Source organism: Budorcas taxicolor, chromosome 12, assembly GCF_023091745.1.
Source record: "Budorcas taxicolor isolate Tak-1 chromosome 12, Takin1.1, whole genome shotgun sequence".
Classification (NCBI taxonomy): Eukaryota; Metazoa; Chordata; class Mammalia; order Artiodactyla; family Bovidae; genus Budorcas; species Budorcas taxicolor.
This window is the reverse complement of record NC_068921.1, coordinates 54,521,092-54,540,783: the sequence shown is the minus strand read 5'-3', so window position 1 is coordinate 54,540,783 and position 19,692 is coordinate 54,521,092. Positions and strand designations below refer to the sequence as shown.

The 19,692-nt window shown below is 40.9% G+C and overlaps 1 protein-coding gene across 1 annotated transcript in view; it reads right to left on the bottom strand.

Annotated features, from left to right (window-relative positions):
- The window catches only part of NDFIP2 (Nedd4 family interacting protein 2), a 73,121-nt gene extending 55,635 nt beyond the window's left edge, over positions 1-17,486 (bottom strand). Inside the window, exon 1 of the mRNA XM_052650204.1 lies at positions 17,166-17,486. Within this exon, the coding sequence (XP_052506164.1) occupies positions 17,166-17,486 (321 nt within the window). The remainder of the gene's footprint in view (positions 1-17,165) is intronic.
- Positions 17,487-19,692: the final 2,206 nt, after the last annotated feature.

Sequence of the window (19,692 nt, the reverse complement as noted above, 5' to 3'; positions counted from 1 at the left end):
ATAAAGCAATATCACCTTGAAACCAATAAAATGAGAGGGAATCTCAGAAGGTTCTATTTCTGCTTTATTGACTATGCCAAAGCCTTTGACTGTGTGGATCACAATAAACTGTGGAAAATTCTGAGAGAGATGGGAATACCAGACCTGGCTCCTGAGAAACCTATACGCAGGTCAGGAAGCAACAGTTAGAACTGGACGTGGAACAACAGACTGGTTCCAAATAGGAAAAGGAGTACGTCAAGGCTATATATTGTCACCCTACTTATTTAACTTAGATGCAGAGTACATCATGAGAAACGCTGGGCTGGAAGAAGCACAAGCTGGAATCAAGATTGCCGGAAAAAATATCAATAACCTCACATATGCAGATGACACCACCCTTATGGCAGAAAGTGAAGAGGAACTAAAAAGCCTCTTGATGAAAGTGAAAGAGGAGAGTGAAAAAGTTGGCTTAAAGCTCAACATTCAGAAAAATAAGATCATGGCATCCAGTCCCATCACTTCATGGCAAATAGATGGGGCAACAGTGGAAACAGTGGCTGACTTTATTTTTCTGGGCTCCAAAACCACTGCAGAAATTAAAAGACGCTTACTCCTTGGAAGGAAAGTTATGACCAACCTAGACAGCATATTAAAAAGCAGAGGCATTACTTTGCCAACAAAGGTCCATCTAGTCAAGGCTATGGTTTTCCCAGTGGTCTTGTATGAATGTGAGAGTTGGACTATATAAAGAAGGCTGAGCGCCGAAGAACTGATGCTTTTGAACTGTGGTGCTGGAGAAGACACTTGAGAGTCCCTTGGACTGTGAGGAGATCCAACCAGTCCATCCTAAAGGAGATCAGTCCTGGGTGTTCATTGGAAGGACTGATGTTGAAGCTGAAACTCCAGTACTTTGGCCACCTGATGCGAAGAGCTGACTCATTGGAAAAGACTCTGATGCTGGGAAAGATTGAGGACAGGAGGAGAAGGAAATGATAGAGGATGAGATGGCAGGATGGCATCACCGACTCAATGGATATGGGTTTGGGTAAACTCTGGGAGTTGGTGATGGACAGGGATGCCTGGTGTGCTGCAGTTCATGGGGTCGCAAAGAGTCAGATACAACTGAGCAACTGAACTGAACTCCGAAGGTAAATAGAAAACAAAAAACTGAACCAAATAAAAACTTTAGACTGGAAAAATTAAATACATGAAACAAAAAATTCACTGGATGGGATCCACAGCACAAAGAGTGAATTTAAATCGATTTAGAAAATTCATCCATTGTAAAGAACAGAAAAGAAAAAGAATGGAAAAAATAAACATGCTAACAAACAGAGCCACAAGAACTCTAAACCTTTAAAAGGTGCAGAAAACAAGCAACTTGAAACTCACAGAAAAACAGGAAAAAGAAACTGAAGAAATAATGTCCATTACTCATCAAAGTAATGAAAGGAGTAAATTAACAAATTCAACTTCAGTGAGGCTAAAGCAGAACAGATTCAAAGAAAATTACACCTAGACAGATCATAATAGAACTTCTAAAAATCAAAGATAGGGACTTTCCTGGCAGTCCAGTGGTTAAGACTCTCCACTTCCAACGCAGGGGGCAAGGGTGCCATCCCTGGTCAGGGAACTAATACCATACATGCTGCAGGTACAGCCAAAATAGAAAAACATAAATAAAAATCAAAGATGAAAGTCAATGGAGCAGGCTGAAAAACAATATATTAGATACAGAGAAACAAGGATTCAAATAACTACAGGTTTGTCATCAGAAACCACAAATCATCGCAAGAAAATGGAACAAAATCTTAAACAGCCGAAAGAAAACAAACTCAGTCAGGAATTTTCTGTTCCCAAAACATGTATCTATAGGGAGTCCCCTGGTGGTCTAGTGGCTAGGAGCGCACACTTTCACTGCCCTGGCCTGGGTTCAAATTCTGGTTAGGGGGCTGAGATCCCACAAGCTGAGATCTGACATTTATACAACACTGTATCCAACAACTGAAGAATATACATTCTTTTCAAGTGCACACAATACATCACCAAGGTAATATACTAGGCCATAAAACAAGTCTCAATAAATTTAAAAGGAATCAGACCACAGTGAATGTGGTCTCTTACCACCAAAAGAAAAAAAAAAAAAAAGAAAGAAAATTTTATAAAGACATATAAGAAAATCCCAAATAAATGGAAATCAAATGGAATTCAAAATATAGAGGATCCAACATAGCAAAGTGATGAAGGAAAGTCTCGGTATGGCAGCTGTGTGTCAGGCCTAAAGAACAAATATTAATAGTTAGAAACAGCAGGATGGACGGCTCTAGGAAGAATGTCTTCAAAGAACAAAATAAAGGAACTAATACCTATCCAATCCATGTGATCAAGCCAAAAACACAGCTGAAAAGCAAATTCTGAAAAATGACAGAAGATCTGTAAAGAATCAACCACAGATACACAAGGGGGTGAGGGTAAGGGATAAATTAGAGGAGGTTGGGATTAACACATACACACCACTATGCATAAAATAGGTAAACAGCAAGGACCTATTGCATAGCACAAGGAACTATACTCAATATCCTGAATGCAGTTATATACATAACTGAATCACGTTGCTGTATACTTAAAACTAGCGCAGTATTGTAAATTAACTATACCTCAATAAAAATAAAGAAACAATGAAGAAATAAAAACTAGGCAACCCTATGAAAAATTTTACAAGTTATACAAAACACACCACTTTGACTCACTAGTGAACAATGCTTTCATAGTCATAAAATGTAAACACTACTTATCGACTTAACCAAATGTTTGGAGCCTTTCACACATTTGCTCTTCCCAGTAATTCTATCTATTAGCAGTAAGGGAAGTACCTACACTATATCCTTACTTTACAGGTGAGGAAGCGATGGCACAGAGAAGTTACGTAATCAGCCCAAGGGTTACAGTGCTTTAAGTGAGAAGCCAAGATGCGAACCTATGAGGTGAGACTACAGAGATGATCTGGGAAGGAAAAGCAGGTCATGGAAGAATCCAAAGCAAAACAAACAAATCAAGTAGTAGTTTAATATCATTACATTTAAAATACAAAGTTAAATAACCAAAGCAGCTAAAACAGTTAAAGACTGTGTTCTTTTGAGGAGAAAGCTTGGAGGACCAAGCCTGGGAAAGGAGGACTGATGTTTCTCATTGTCTTTGTCGACTCTAACTTTTGAAACTGTATACTTGTATTGTTTTGATTTTAAAAAACATATGCTGGTCAAAGAAAACTCACTTCCAAACTGAATCCAGCCCACTGAAAGATTACACAGTTTTGGGTTCTCGACAATCGGTTGGCCAGTGACTACCAGGTTCTTCCTATACTGGTCAAGCCCGGCAGTATCACCATGTCTGGTATCGCCATCAATAAAAGGAAGGTAACCAAAATGATGGAGAAGGCAATGGCACCCCACTCCAGTACTCTTGCCTGGAAAATCCCATGGACAGAGGAGTCTGGTAGGCTGCAGTCCATGGGGTCGCTAAGCGTCGGACACGACTGAGTGACTTCACTTTCTCTTTTCACTTTCATGCACTGGAGAAGGAAATGGCAACCCACTCCAGTGCTCTTGCCTGGAGAATCCCACGGACGGGGGAGCTTGGTAGGCTGCCGTCCATGGGGTCGCACAGAGTCGGACACGACTAAAGTGACTTAGCAGCAGCAGCAACCAAAATGAAAGTTCTGTTTCCCAGCTTTTAACTCAGCTAATAATGCTTATACGTAAGAGAAAAAAAATCTGTCATCCAAGCTTTGCTGAAAAACCCCTGAACAGATCCTCCCTCGGGCAGTCTTCTGTAAAATGAGATGGCTGAAGAAAGTGATCCCTGCTTTCACAATATCTGGAAACAGTTTCCTTCTGTCCATAAGTAAACCAAATAACCTAACCATGGTTAATTATCTGCAAATGCAAGTCACCAGTCAGATGAGGAATTATGTAAAACTACCAGAATCCATCTAAAGAGATTTCTCTGCACTATTCTAAAAGCAAAGTATATACTCTAATTATGGACATCCAAAATATCACTGTATGGGCTGTGCAATATAATGTCACTTTTACATAAAAGTACTCTGGAAATCTATTCACTTTATAAATATATCAGTAATCTCATGGATATACTTGAATTCATTCAGAAATAGCATGTTTATTTCTTCGGTAAGCATTTACAATGCACTATATGATGGGCCCAGACCTACACTACGTATTATTATAAATAAGACAGACCTAAGCCCTAATTCGCATTGAGTTTACAAAATGCATACCATGGAGCAAAGACTATGATAAGGGCACAGTATTAAAAGCATACAGCGAACTTGGTAGGAAAGGGAGGAAATGGAGTTGGGGAGGCAGAGGATGAGGGGAGGTTTTCTGGAGAAAAGAACATCTAAACAGATTTGGATAAAGAATAGAAATTCATCCTGGAGGAAGAAGAATGAAAAGAGAAAAGGGCAATAGTATGTTCCAAAGCCAGAAGGCAAGGGAGAGCATGGTGTGGAGCCGTGGCTGGAAAGGTACAAGGTAAGAAAACAAAAAGATTCCCATTCAAAACATGCACACATGCAGTGCAGTAACAAAGCAGAGAGAAGTTAGCAGGGACTCAGACTGAGCTCTAAGCTCTAATTTTTGACAAACAAAAAATTTAAAAGGGTCAAGTATTATTTCAAGTGCTCATCCTTCCCCTTTTGAGGAAATCACACAAAAAGTCACCCTGATATAAATGAACACTGTACCCAAATGAGAACAAATGTTCTTTGAAACTACTGGGTTTCTTCAGTCTAGCATCCAACAGGCCACAAGTCCCAAGAGCCTCAAAATTCGTAAAGAAGTAAAATTATCCAGTTTATTTCCTTATTCTCAAAGCCTCTGCCAAACAGCCCAATTTCTTTACATAATGTAATGGGTAATTCAAGAGAAACACCACAGAGAACCTAAACCACAGCACATTCCTAAACTTAAAAATTAAAGTACTGATGTTCAAATCTTAAAAGTACACAAGTCAAAACCCTGAAATAATCTGATAGTAAACCTCAGACTACTGCAGCATTTCCCAACTTGCACTTGGCATGTCTTTAACAAGAATCTTACCCACACCTTAATTCCAGCTAAGTGACCAAACTTTTGGAAGAAACCATAACATGAAAACACAGACGACGATTTATAATCACATGATAGATAGGCTAGCCCTAACTACAATGCTCTTTTGAGTAAATTTACATTTAATAAGGTCAGCAGAATGTATTCCATAGTTATTTAAGCTTAAGTCAGGCCTCTGCATGCAGAATATATATAAACTTTTAAAATAATACATTATTAACACACATATAATCAGTGTTTTAGCATGTAGATGTGACATTAAAGAAAGAATAAAAAGAAAATACTCTGTAAGTAGTCAATATAAAACAGATGAGGAAAATAAAAGCAGGACCCACAGCTCCACAGTCAATGAAGGTACTAAGTAGAGCCACTGCACATGGCTCCGTGAGTTCCTTACTGAACAACCCTATGGGGCCAATCGCGTGCACGTGTGCGTGTGGAGAACAAGTGGGGGAAGGGAGAGGGAAAGACACACATAACACTAAGCAGCATATGTTAAGCCAGAAGGTAACGCAAAACACACACACACAACCTGAGAGAGTCCAAGTCTCGGTAGCAGGAGAAAAACAGAAGAATTCTTATAAAAATGAGAATTAGAATAAAAAAACAGACACAAGGTTTTGAATCTATGGAACTGGTCTTGAGCTGACACCAATCACTCATTCTTATCAAATACTTCCTAAGTGCCTACCATATGCCACATATTGACAGATATCAATCAGTCAGGTCAGTCGCGTCCAACTCTCTGCGACCCCATGGACTGCAGCACGCCAGGCCTCCCTGTCCTTCAACAATTCCCGGAGCTTACTCATGGCCATGAGTCAGTGATGCCAGACATGGCAGTGAACAAAACAGATCTGTCCTTGTGAAGCTTACACACGGCGGGGGGCGGGGGGAGGGCAGAAATTAAACAAATATTTGAAAATATCAGGTGGTGACAAGTACCATGGAAAAAAATGAAACAGAAAATGGGAGTACTGTGAAGGGGGGTACTGTGTTTTAAATGGCCTCAGTGATGTGACCATTCTAACAGAATGAAGTTTCTACGAGATATGAAAAACTTAAGTCTCTGCTTTTATCACAGGAAATGTTATATTGTAATTGGGGTCTCCACACCAATTCTAGTGATAGACCAGGTGCCTGCCTGATTACCAGTTACAAGAAGTAAGCGATGAGAAACAACTTTACCATAGTTCCTAAGGGTTTAGTTCAAGACTGAATGAAATAAACATCTGTCAGAAGCATCCTGCAACATGCCCAAACTTAAGGCCTTTACGAGGTACATTCCTCTTTCATCTGCATCTGCTGCTGCTGCTGCTAAGTCATTTCAGTCGTGTCCGACTCTGTGCGACCCCAGAGATGGCAGCCCACCAGGCTCCCCCGTCCCTGGGATTCTCCAGGCAAGAACACTGGAGTGAGTTGCCATTTCCTTCTCCAACGCATGAAAGTGGAAAGTGAAAGTGAAGTCGCTCTGTCGTGTCCGACTGCTCCGTCCATGGGATTCTCCAGGCAAGAACACTGGAGTGGGTTGCCATTTCCTTCTCCAATGCATGATAGTGAAAAGTGAAAGTGAAAGTGAACATCGAGGGTGGGCAAATTACAGCTAGCAGGCCAAATGCAGTCTACCATCTGTTTTTTTTTTTTCTTTTTTCTTTTTATTTTATTTTATTTTTTTTTATTATTTTTTTTTATTTTTTAAGTTTTTTATTTTTTTAATTTTAAAATCTTTAATTCTTACATGTGTTCCCAAACATGAACCCCCCTCCCACCTCCCTCCCCATACCATCTGTTTTTGTAAATAGTTTTCTTAGAACACAGCCATGTTAACTTGCTTATACATTAAGTTGGATACTTTTGCACTGAGACAGCCAATCTGGTACCCAATTGTGACAGAAACCACATGACCTGGAAAGCCTAAAATTCTTACTATATGGTCCTTTACAAGAACGTGTGCTGACCTCTAGCCCAGACCACCACCGCCACCACCCTCACAGTAAAACACCTTTCAGGGGTCTCTTTAGGAGCACGTGACCAGGGCAGTCACATGGACCCAGCCACTGGAGAGCCTCATGCTTGGGGCTTAATGCTCCATGGTCACCTTGAAATTCTTTAAAAAAAAAAAACCTCCTTCCTTTCATTCTTTATTCGGCTGCATTGGGAGTCTGTGTGCCACAACTACGGAAGCCCGGGTCCGTGAACCGCAACAGACGCTCCCACAGAAATCTGGGCTGGATTTATGGCTGCTGTAACCAATAGAAAGAAAGTGAAAGTGAAGTCGCTCGGTCATGTCCGACTCTTTGCGACCCCATGGACTGTAGCCTACCAGGCTTCCCCGTCCATTGGATTTTCCAGGCAAGGGTACTGGAGTGGGCTGCCATTTCCTTCTCCAGGAGATCTTCCTGACCCAGGGATTGAACCCAGGTCTCCTGCATTGTAGGCAGACGCTTTACCATCTGAGCCACCAGGGAAGTCTCTTAACCAATAGAATGCAGCACAAATGACATTCTGGAGTTCTAAGTCCAAGCCTTAAGAGGAATGGCAGCTTCATTTTCCCTTCTATGATGTGAAAGGCCACAGTCACACTGGGAGGGCACATGAAGAGGGCACACACAGAGAACCGAAATGATCAATGGTCAAAGGTGAGCTTCCAGTCAATAGGCATCATCAACGGCTAGTGAAGGGAGTGAGTCATCTTGAATGTTCCAATCCAATCAAGTCCCCAAATGGCTGGAGCCCCAGTTAACAGCCCATGGAGCAGAAGCACCAGTCTATTGATCACAGCCAAACTGAAACATAATAAAATGCTTGTGTTTTGAGTAGTTTGTTATGAAACAATATAAAACTAAAGCATCAAGATTTGAATACCAGATCCATTACACCTGGATTCATACACATGCCTATTATTTAACCTCTTTATGTCTCATTTTTCTCCATCTGCAAAATGAGGATCATGACATTATCTATTTCACAGAACTGTTCTAAAGAATAAACGTGCTCTTAAGTGTAAAAGCACACAGCGGAGTTCTCAGCATATTCCTGATATATAACACAAAAAAATATTATTGTTCTACTATTGCTACTTCATTATTGATAAAATGTATTATTTATTCCAGCATCCTGCTTCACTTTCTTTAAACCACCTATTACTATCTGAAATTATGCTTACTATTTATCTGCCTTCCCTCCAACAAAGTATGAGCCATGAGACAAGAACTGTCTTGTTTACCAGTACCTAAAACAGAATTTGGCAGATAGAGATACTTTAAAATCAATATGGAATGAATGAGTTATAGGACCTTGGTTTCATAGTTAATCAATAATGATATCTAAAAACTGCTCCCATGCCTTATTTTAAGTATAAATCTGACAAGAGGCACTCAAAACATACAACATGCACATATGCTATCTATAATGTTATTTTTAGGACATAATCCCAATGCATTTACTTGTGACTGCACGAACACTACACCATTATTAGCTCATGGAATGCTCAAATACACATAAGTGATGGCTAGCATCTGATTCAGCATTGTTCAGGCATTCTAAGGTAGCTCACTTGTTTGTATAATTTTTTTAAATGAGTTGTACTCAAGGAAACTAATGACACACTCTTAGCCACTATTGCTACATGCACAGAAACAGCCAGAGAAACTTTAATGTGGGGTCCGTCCAAAAACAAACTACCCTGGCAACACAAATTAACATAATATTAATCTTTGAGCTATGGAAACCTGGTTTTAAACACACCTGAGTGTGCATTTCCTCAAAGTTTAAAATCTATATTAAAAAGGCAATAAAAATCAGACATTCCCAGAACCCCAAAGCACCTCTAGAAGGTACACAAAAAAGTACAAAAACACGATTCAGAATAACAAATTCTCTGACACTGTGATTCTCAACTTTCCTTCTGCCGTGATGGAGAGATGACAGATCCATGAAACTCACCCTGCCTCCTCTTCCAATTATAATTTCGTAGGAGTTTTTACATTTAGGAACAGGATTTTATAAAGCAAAAGAAACCACAGGGTTGCGGCACAGAACTTTAGATGAGAAACAAACACATGTGAAGTCAGGGAAGCATGAGAAAAGACGTTAGGGTCCACGCTAAGAAGCACGTCCTCCTGGACTTCAGTGGTTATTGCATAAAAATTAAGCGGGAGGGGGAGATTGCTAAGATGCGGCATTTTGTAGGTATGGAAAGGTCCAGTCAAGGAATCTGCATGTTAAAAACCTAAATTTAGGGGCTTCCCTGGTGGATCAGTGGTAAAGAGTCTGCCTGCCAATGCAGGGGATACAGATTTGATTCCTGGTCTGGGAAGATCCCACATGCCACCGAGCAACTGAGCCCGTGAGCTACAACTATTGAAGCTCATGTGCCTACAGTCCGTTCTTCCCAAGGAGAGAAGCCACTGCAATGAGAAGCTGGAGCACCACAACTAGAGAAAAGTCCACATATTATCAAAGACCCTGCACAGCCAAAAATAAGCAATTTTTAAAAAAAGACATTAAAAAAAGAACGAAAATTTATACTTCAAAATCCAGTAAGCCCACTAAAATGGCTGAAAGTATAAAGTCTGAAAATATCAAAATTTTGGCAAGGTGGTAAAGCAGCCAAAGCTTCTATACATTGGTGGTCTAAGTGTAAAATGGTACATGTGGAAATGGTACACAGACTTGGAAAAAAAGTCTGGTGATGTCTCATAAAATTAAGCATACATCTACCCTATTATCCAGTAATTTCACCGAAGAGAAATAAAAACATAACCACAGAAAGATCTGCATTAGAATATTCCTAACCGCTTTATCTGTAATAGCCAAAAACTGGAAACAACCCAAACGTCTATCAACAGAGCAATGGATAAACAAACTGTCATACATCCATACAATAAAATACCATTCAACAATAAAAAGGGATGCACTAATATATACAACAACATGGATCAATCTCCTAAACGGCATGCAGAGTGAAAGAAGCTTGGCAAACCATATGCTGTGTGATTCTAGAATTAGGTAAACCTAATTCGAAGTGAAAAACAAAAGAGCATAACAATCACCTGGTGGGTATGAATCAACAGGGAAGAGTCATGAGTGAACTTTCTATAATGACAGCAGTGTTCTGTCCCAATGGTCAGTAAACTTTTTCCATAAAGGGCACAAGGGCAAATATTTCAGGTGTTCTGGGCTCTTCCTCAAAAGCCAATCTGCCACTGTAAATGAATGACATGGCTACACTACCATAACACTTTATTTACAAAACAAGAGTTAGAATGTAGTTTGCTGATCCCTGCTCTATATATTAAAAGTGGTTTGGGTTACACTGATGTTATGTACTTGTCAAAACTCATCTAATAGGCCACGGAAGATCTGTGCATTTCACTATACATCAATTTTACACAAAAACCAAAAAGCAACAGTTAACTCTAGGCTTATGATAAGCATGTAGTTTTCAGTGAGGTACACTGATATCTGCAACTTATTCTGAAAGCTCAAAAAATAAGATGGATACAGTAACACAAATACTAAATTGCCAACATCTGCTGAATCATCAAAAAAGCAGAAACATCTATTTCTGCTTTACTGACTATGCCAAAGCCTTTGACTGTGTGGATCACAATAAACTGTGGAAAATTCTGAGAGAGATGGGAATACCAGAGCACCTGACCTGCCTCTAGAGAAACCTACATGCAGGTCAGGAAGCAATAGTTAGAACTGGACATGGAACAACAGACTGGCTCCAAATAGGAAAAGGAGTACATCAAGACTGTATATAGTCACCCTAGTTATTTAACTTATATGCAGAGTACATCATGAGAAACACTGGGCTGGAAGAAGCACAAGCTGAAATCAAGACTGCCGGGAAAAATATCAATAAGCTCAGATATGCAGATGACACCACCCTTATGGCAGAAAGTGAAGAGGAACTAAAAAGCCTCTTGATGAAAGTGAAAGAGGAGAGTGAAAAAGTTGGCTTAAAGCTCAACATTCAGAAAACTAAGATCATGGCACCCAGTTCCATCACTTCATGGCAAATAGATGGGGAAACAGGTGAAACAGTGGAAACAGTGGCTGACTTTATTTTTCTGGGCTCCAAAATCACTGCAGATGGTGACTGCAGCCATGAAATTAAAAGACGCTTACTCCTTGGAAGGAAAGTTATGACCAACCTAGACAGCATATTAAAAAGCAGAGGCATTACTTTGCCAACAAAGGTCCGTCTAGTCAAGGCTATGGTTTTTCCTGTGGTCATGTATGGAAGTGAGAGTTGGGTTATAAAGAAGGCTGAGCGCCAAAGAATTGATGCTTTTGAACTGTGGTGCTGGAGAAGACTCTTGAGAGTCCCTTGGACTGCGAGGAGATCCAACCAGTCAATCCTAAAGGAAATCAGTCCTGAATATTCACTGGAAGGACTGTTGTTGAGGTTGAAACTCCAACACTTTGGCCACCTGATGCAAAGAGCTGACTCACTGGAAAAGACTCTGATGCTGGGAAAGATTGAGAGCAGGAGGAGAAGGGGACAACAGAGGATGAGATGGTTGGACGGCATCACTGACTCAATGGACACGGGTTTGGGTGGCCTCTGGGAGTTGGTGATGGACAGGGATGCCTGGTGTGCTGCAGTTCATGGTGTCACAAAGAGTTGAACACAATTGAGTAACTGAACTGAACTGAACTGGGAAATGTAGGCCCAACAACTGGTATATAGTATATGCAAGTTACTGTACAATTCTTTCAACTTTTGAATATATTGGAAAGCTTTTGTTTTGTTTTTGGCCGCATTGTGTGGTCTGTGGGATCTTAGTTCGCTGACCAGACATCGAACCCATGCCCTTGGAAGTGGAATCACAGAGTCCTAACCAATAGACCACCAGGGAATTCCCTGAAAGTTTTAATATTAAACTGGGGGGTGGGGGAGATTCAATGAGACCACGGAAGATTTTTAAGCAAGGAAATGAAAATCAAATTTATATTCTACAATTCATGCAGTGCAAGCATATACCAAAGGATGATCAGATGAAGGAAGAAAGTTCTAAGCAGGCTATTACAACAGTCCACGCCATAGCAAATATCAACATTTGAAGAGTTAAGTACAAAGTGAGTTCATGGAGAGAAGAAAAATCAGGGCAGTCAGTGCTTAGCTGCTCAATCACCTCCAACTCTTTGCGACCCCATGGACTGTGGCCCACCAGGCTCTTCTGTCCATGGGATTTTCCAGGCAAGAATATGGGTTACCATTTCCTCCTCCAGGGGATATTCCTGACCCAGGGATCAAACCTACATCTCCTCTGCCTCCTGCACTGCAGGCCGAGTAGAGAGCTCCTTCATTTCAGGAATGAGGAAAGAGTTTCAAGGAAAAGTTCACAATGTCAACATAAAAGAACTTAACCATGAAAAGAACGAGAAGTACCTAGATTAAGCAATGGACCCTGATGATGTAAAAGAGGTGTGGGAAGAATGTAAATCAGATAAAGGATATTAATAAGTTCAAAGGAAACAAACAAGTGACAAGTAATCTCGCTGGGACAAGAGAGGAAGGAAAAACTGAAACATAAAGAAAAAGACTGAAATATTTCTTTTAAATGTGAAACAAAAAAGTACATGACTGCACCTAAAAGTCACATCTCACCCAGAACCTGTACTCTTGGCTAAGGCAGCCAGCTGTGGGTCTGAGTGTCCCTGCACATTTTTACTGCGTGTGACAGTCTGCAAAGCTTGTCCAATTCATGATACTGCAAGGATTCTTATAATAAGTCACACAGGCAACAAAAAAGGTCAAGGTGACCACAGCTGACAACTGCCTCTCAGGGAGAGGTGAACTAGCTTGCGTGTTGTTTGCTTTAATGCCTGCAGCTTGCTTAAAAAAAAAAAGCGCTGGCCCCTTGGTCCCGAGTTCCTTAGCTGTGATCCACTGTGTGCATCCGTCTAGACCCATCATCCTCATGCGACCTGGTTACAAGGAAAGACAGCACAAACAGGCTGACGTTCATGAGTGTGCAGTGCTGTGAGTAATAACGTCACTTGTTTCTGACCTGGGAGTCTCCTGTTTGTCTGCCAGCAACCATGAAACATTAACAGACTAAGTGTCAGCTTGTAAATATGGCAAAATCAAATCTTGAGATTTTTCAGAGTTCTTGACATGAACCACTAAGAGCTAGTTGATTTTCATGTTGCTAAATAAGAGACAAAAACACAGACAGCAGCAAAGACTGCAATTTATGTAACATTTTATAGTTTACCTTGCATTATTCATAATATTTATTATATATCCATCTCTACACTATATTTTATACATGTATTACATTATATAATTCTCATAATAATCCTAATGAGGTAGGTACTAACATGAGGAAACTGAGGCTTTAAGATGTTAGATAAGTAAGGCACGGTCTCACAAATTGTTATCAACACAACCTAAATATAGGCTCAGATGACGTGAAAAGATGTGAGGGTTTTCTTTAATCATTAATAGTCAACCTCCTTCCCAGCTGGTTTATCAAGAGCAACTCTAATTCACCATATGTTAGAGCAAAGCAGCTATATCATCATAGTACGAATACTTCATTCTTATAGAAAACTAACGTTTTGGAAATGTTAATAGAATCAAAGTTGTCTCTAATCAAAGTTGTCTCTAAAAATCTGTGGTTTAGGGAGAGCTAGGTTAAACAAATTCAAACCATTGTCTTCAGGGCAGAAGCTCTCAGTTTTAATACACAACTATATGTTCTTCCAGGTGGCGCTAATGGTAAAGAACCTGCCTGCCAATGCAGGAGATTTAAAAGGCCTAGGTTTGATCCCTGGGTTGGGGAAGATCCCATGGAGAAGGGAATGGCAACCTACTCCAAAACCCTTGCTTGGAGAATGCCATGGACAGAGGAGCCTCACAGGCTACAGTCCATAGGGTCACAAAGAGTCAGACATGACTGAAGGAACTTAGCACACACATATGCTAATATGTATTCTATTTCTTCTAAAACCATCTATTATCTTCATTCTGAATGCTCCAGTTTGGAAAACTACTGCTGCAATCAACAGTGCCAATTTAACTTGTACACAGAATACCTTTGAAAACTTAGCAGTCAGCTTGGTGGTTCAAGCACACAAGTCCTTTAAAATAGAGAACATCAAAGTCAGAATGTGGCATAACAGCTCCAAGCCAAGTCAACTACTTCACAGTCTGGCAACACTGCCCATTTCCTACCAAACAAAAGTCAGCTTCCCATGACACAATGGAACTACATGGTTTTTTCTGAAATTAGAAGGGTAACAAGGCAAGGTGTTTATATGTGTAGCTCTGTACATTGTAAACAGTTTTACTGAACAAAATTTAGACACTTAACGATGGAGCAGAGATCACAGAAAAAGTAGTTTTCACATAACGCTTGTGAATTCATTAATGACAGTAAGTCATTCTGACGGTCCTAGGCATCACCATTAACTCATCTGTTCATGGGATTCTCCAAGCAAGAATACTGAAGTGGGTAGCCATTCCCTTTTCTAGGGGATTTTTCTGATCCAAGAATGGAACCTAAGTCTCCCAAATAGCAGGCAGATTCTTTACCATCTGAGCCACCAGGGAAGCCCCAACTTATCGATACGGAAAACTAAATTTTAACTCTATGAATAAGTGGAAAATTAACATCGTATATACCATTTCGCCACCGAGCATATTTTCCTGTCTTCTACTTAGTCATCTCTAAACATTCGACAACTGAAACTGCTCACTGCTCTGTTGTTACTAATCATTCCAGAGTTTTCAAAAAAGCCAGCCGCACAACAGTTGTGTTAGTCACGCAAGCCAGAGCTGTAGACTGGTCCCTAGCTTAATGCCAACCAAATCGGCTGCCCCCCCCTTTTTTTTTTCCTTACCCTCTGTTCTAAAGGAATACCTCCACCCATTCAAAGTCTACATAGGACATATCTCTAATGGGGGGGTGCGGGGTCAGGGATGTGGGGAATATACCAAGATAAAGTTACTGATCAGGCCATTCTCAACAAAACCAAGAGCTATTCTAGACAGATGAAATTACAATGTAATTACACAGGAACTGGAATTTAAATCTAAACGTAAACTGTACTAAGATTCTCAAACACTTCACCTTACAAGGAAGGTGATATCCTACCTACTTGAATCGAGAAGTATCTTTAGAAGGGCAGATTTTTGCCCTCTGCTCTGAAAGATTGCCTCCACCCATTCAAAGTCTATGTGGGGCACATATCCACCTAGGAAAAAAAAAGAAGGGCAATAAAATATCATACTGTCCACTATTTTGAAAGGAGTTGTAGAGAAAAAGAAAGTATCTTAAAGGTCACAGAGCAATTTCCAACATTTTGGTTTTAGGAATTCTTAAAAATATACAATTAACCATAACTACTGAAAGCAAATGTGATATTATAATAAATCACTTTAAAGCATAGATACATCAGTTAATAATGTTTTGAATAGGGATCTGTATATGAAAACATGGTTGATTCTTATAAGCAAAACCCCAAAGAGAAAGAAGTTGAATCGGCTAACACTATTAAGGGAAACAAATAGGAAAAGGAAAGAAAGGTGATTAGAGAAAAGAAATAAACCCACTGGTAACAATATTCAGTATTTTATTTTTACTAGCATCTGCAAAAATAGGAATATGCCTTAAAAAAATGAAAACAAACCATCAAAAGTGTATACACTAACAACTTGAAAAATGTCTTCCCATACTGGCAGCAATATTTTCCAAACCATTCTGAATACAGTGGTAAATTTTTACAGAATTCAGATCAATAACTTTATTGTGGTATACCCCCCACACCCCCATTTTGCAGAATTCAGAATTCCAAATGAACATACATCATTTGGAGGTTTTACCAGATGTAAACCAGATGAAACTGATGCATCATGAGTTTTTATCTTAAAAAAAAAATACTGCAAAACTACATACATTGGGATTTTAACTTTCAGTACCCTTCATATTTGTCAAAGTACACTTATTAATAGAAATTCTTAGTTCACAATAAGTCTCACCTGTGTAAATAGATTTGAAGCATGACATCTACACTAACATATCTAGATTTGTAAATCTCACAAACAGTACTGTCAATTGTACCATCGGTGCTCCATAATCAACGTTTTTCTCCTTTCCCTCAGAAAATAGGCTTAACTAAATTACCACCTCAAAGTTTACAGAATAACATGCTACCTAGCTGCAAGGAAATAGTCAACTATAGCTGAGTCCATTTTTAAACAGGGTTTACCTAGGACTCTCCAATGACACCATCAGAATTAGTATCAGAGGAAAAATATATAGTAGAAAAACGGACACGGGAAAAACAGAGGGGCACTTTTCACTCATTTCAACTTACAAAGGATTTATATGGTTAAACTGGAAAACCTTATACTTAAAGAAAATTTATTTTCCAAACACGATGAGCATTTTTAGGAAAACTTCCTGTTTCCCCTCCCACCAATTAAAAAAAATAGGAAAAAAAAAAAGTCGCTTTTCTAATAAAAACAGAAAAGGCCAAAATGACAAGGTTAACTAGGACTAAGAAATAAGATCAGCCCCAAGACTATTCTCTACGGTTGCGCAATTTTTAAACCCACACTTCTTTTTTAAACCAAATCCACATCCCACCCCACGTAGTGCTTACCTCTCCCTCCTTCCCACCCACTCCATCTATGACGGCGATCACCTTCCCAGCAGGTATGTGAACTCATTTCCAGTATACAATCCACTGGAAAATCTCTGAAGTAACTGGGTCAGGGCATGACGAAATGATCGAGAAAGTGAGAAATAAAAGACATATAAGTTCTAAAAGGAGGGGGGGGGGGTGTCTAACAGAGGAAGGATGAGGACCTAAAAGACAACCTGGGTCTAGAAAGAAGGGTCTCAAAGGACCCACAGGCAGCCTCCAATACGAGAGATGCGAAGGAAGCACGGTCCTGCCAGAAGAGCCAAAAACACATCAGCCACCATGCCCCGCCGGCAATAACCCGTGGAAAGGGGCTCTGGAGTCCGCGGGGGGGTGGGGGGTTCCGGGCGGCGCAGGAGGCCGGGGCTGGGGACAGAAACTCACCACCTGGTAGCGGCCAGTCCCCGCCTGGTGGTGATCCATCCTGCCCGGCTCGGGGTCCGGCTTCCGAGTGGGTGAGTCCCCTCGGCACTCAGCCCCCTCGGCCACCCCCTTCAACGACGTCGTCGCCTCAGCAACTCTTCCGCCTCTGTTTCTGCGGCCGCGGTCGCCCGGCCCAGCCGCCTCACTTCCCGTCGCTGCCGCAGAAGCCGCGGAAACCTCCGCGTCGGCCGCAGCTGGGGGGCGAAGCTCCGGGGCGCCGCGCGCGCTACTGAGCATGCTCGGGATGGTCGCGCATGCTCGCTGGGTCCTCCGGCGTCCCATCCGCGTCGCGAGGGGGGGTTTCGCTGGGTGGGATGAGATGGAAGAGTCAGGCAAGTCCCGGGGAGCGATCTAGGTTGTCAGCCTGTCGGGAGTGGGTGGTGGCTAAAGGAGCGGAGAAAAAAAAAAAAAAAATCACCGTCCTTGATTGGTCTTTTCAGTCCGACGGGTTGCGTGCAGGCAGAGTCACATTGTCGAGGAGAAAAGAGACGCATTCCAGGAACACCTGAGGAAAAGTCATCGTGTTTCCTCGCACTTCGTCTTGTTATCCACCCAGCCTAGAACAATGCTAAGACACTTATAAAAGACTTATTTAAAAACGATTAGTGAGTTAAGGGATATCTTTTTAGGTTGTTTTGTTTGTCCCCTTCTTGATAATGAGATTTAAGAGTCCAACAAGGAGTCTTCAGCCATACTCATGTATCTCGCAGAGGAAAGGAGCCCCTAGGAGCATTAGGTTACTGAAAGGATACACGAAGATAATGAAATAATATCGGACTCTTCTAGGGTCATATTCACATCAGTAATTTCAAAGGGTTTAACAGTAAAGATTCGTTTTGTGTGCAGTAAGACGATCTCAATAACCGGTTAACCACACTTGACCTACCGTGTGTATCTCCCACCAGACACAAAGCATGTTTCTCTAGCAAGTAAAAGAATATGATGGGGCGGCGTACTCTTTAACCGAAAGAGTTTCTATACACTGAAAACTATGATCCCACGTGATCTGGCTCAGTTGTCTTTTATATTTCACTTCCCTCCTGAATCCCCAAAAGAGAAATCCCCTGCAATGAAAAAGGCTACTGGATGCGCCTCATCATCTAGTTAAAAACAGCAAAAATACAATAAGGAGAGACATTCATTGAGAGAGCAACTGAAAAATGTAAGCCTTCCCCGTTGTTTTATTCAAAGCATTGATCAGTTCTTGGTATATCTGCCATCTTGACACATCCAGTGGTGGAAAGTATTAATAGGCTGATACAATAAGAGGCAGCGATAATGTCATACTTAAATGTCTTTAACCTTTCTTTGTGCTTAGTTACTTAGTCGCTGAGTCCTGTCCCACTTCTTGCGATCCCATGGACTTTTGCCGGCTGCTCTCCTGTCCATGGAATTTCCCAGGCCAGAATACTGGGAGTGGGTAACTATTTCCTCCTCCAGAATATCTTCCCTACCCAGGGATTGAACCCAAGTTTCCCACATTGCAAGCAGATTCTTTACCATCTGAGCCACCAGGGAAGTCCAGGCTTTCTTCAGGTATAACTTAATGCATTTTCGGTTCTAAGATAGTAAACATGACATTTCATTGTGTAGCTATGCAGGAACTCACTCTCACAATTTCACCCCAAATGGTATTACCTTTCAACAATCAAGACAACCACCAGTGTCAGCAAAATGAAATTAGAGCCCTACATCACTTATGATCTATACTGTTCATAGAACTTAATTTTATATGCAGCTGCACTTTCATTAATCATTTATATGTCCATTTGTCTTTCAAACAAGCTGCTGCACAGAAGGGAGGCCATTGTTTATACCTAGCACACCCAGAACAGTAATGAGAACATAATGATGTAAACCAGTGACCTGACCCAAAGTAAACATCCTAAATCTTATTTGAGTAACAGATCTTTCAGTTTTACTCTTCTCCCAAGTTTTGTGAATGGTTTGCTAACCTAGAGAACAGGTGAAAAAAATTCAACAGGAAAGTGTCTTTTCAGTGAAGAGGAGGAAGAGAAAGAGGGGAAAGAGAAGGAGAAGAGCAGGTATGTGTTGACCCCTTCCCAAGCCAAGAACTGCATGAGCTACGTTATTTTGTCTTCACAGCATCTCCATGATGTAGGCACAATTGTCATGTGGGTTTAACAAATCAGGAAACCAAGGCACTGGGAGGTTCAGGAACTTTCCAAAGCCAATCGCTAACAAGTGGTGACAGATTCCAGAGCCTCCACTATGTTAAGCACCATGCTGTAATACACCCTTAAAATGAACCATCCAACCAGCGAATCAGCTCCTTTCTCTTTCTCTCCACTGTTGCACTGTTGCATTTCGTTGTGAAATGGGCAGAAGGAGCTCAGAGTGGCTCTCCAGAGGACAATGAGAATCTGTGATCTCACACAGATCAAGGAGGTGGCATTTCAGGAAGTCAGATTGGATCTTTGATGCATCACAAGCAGAAGAGGCCCTGAGTTGTCCCATAGGAGCAACT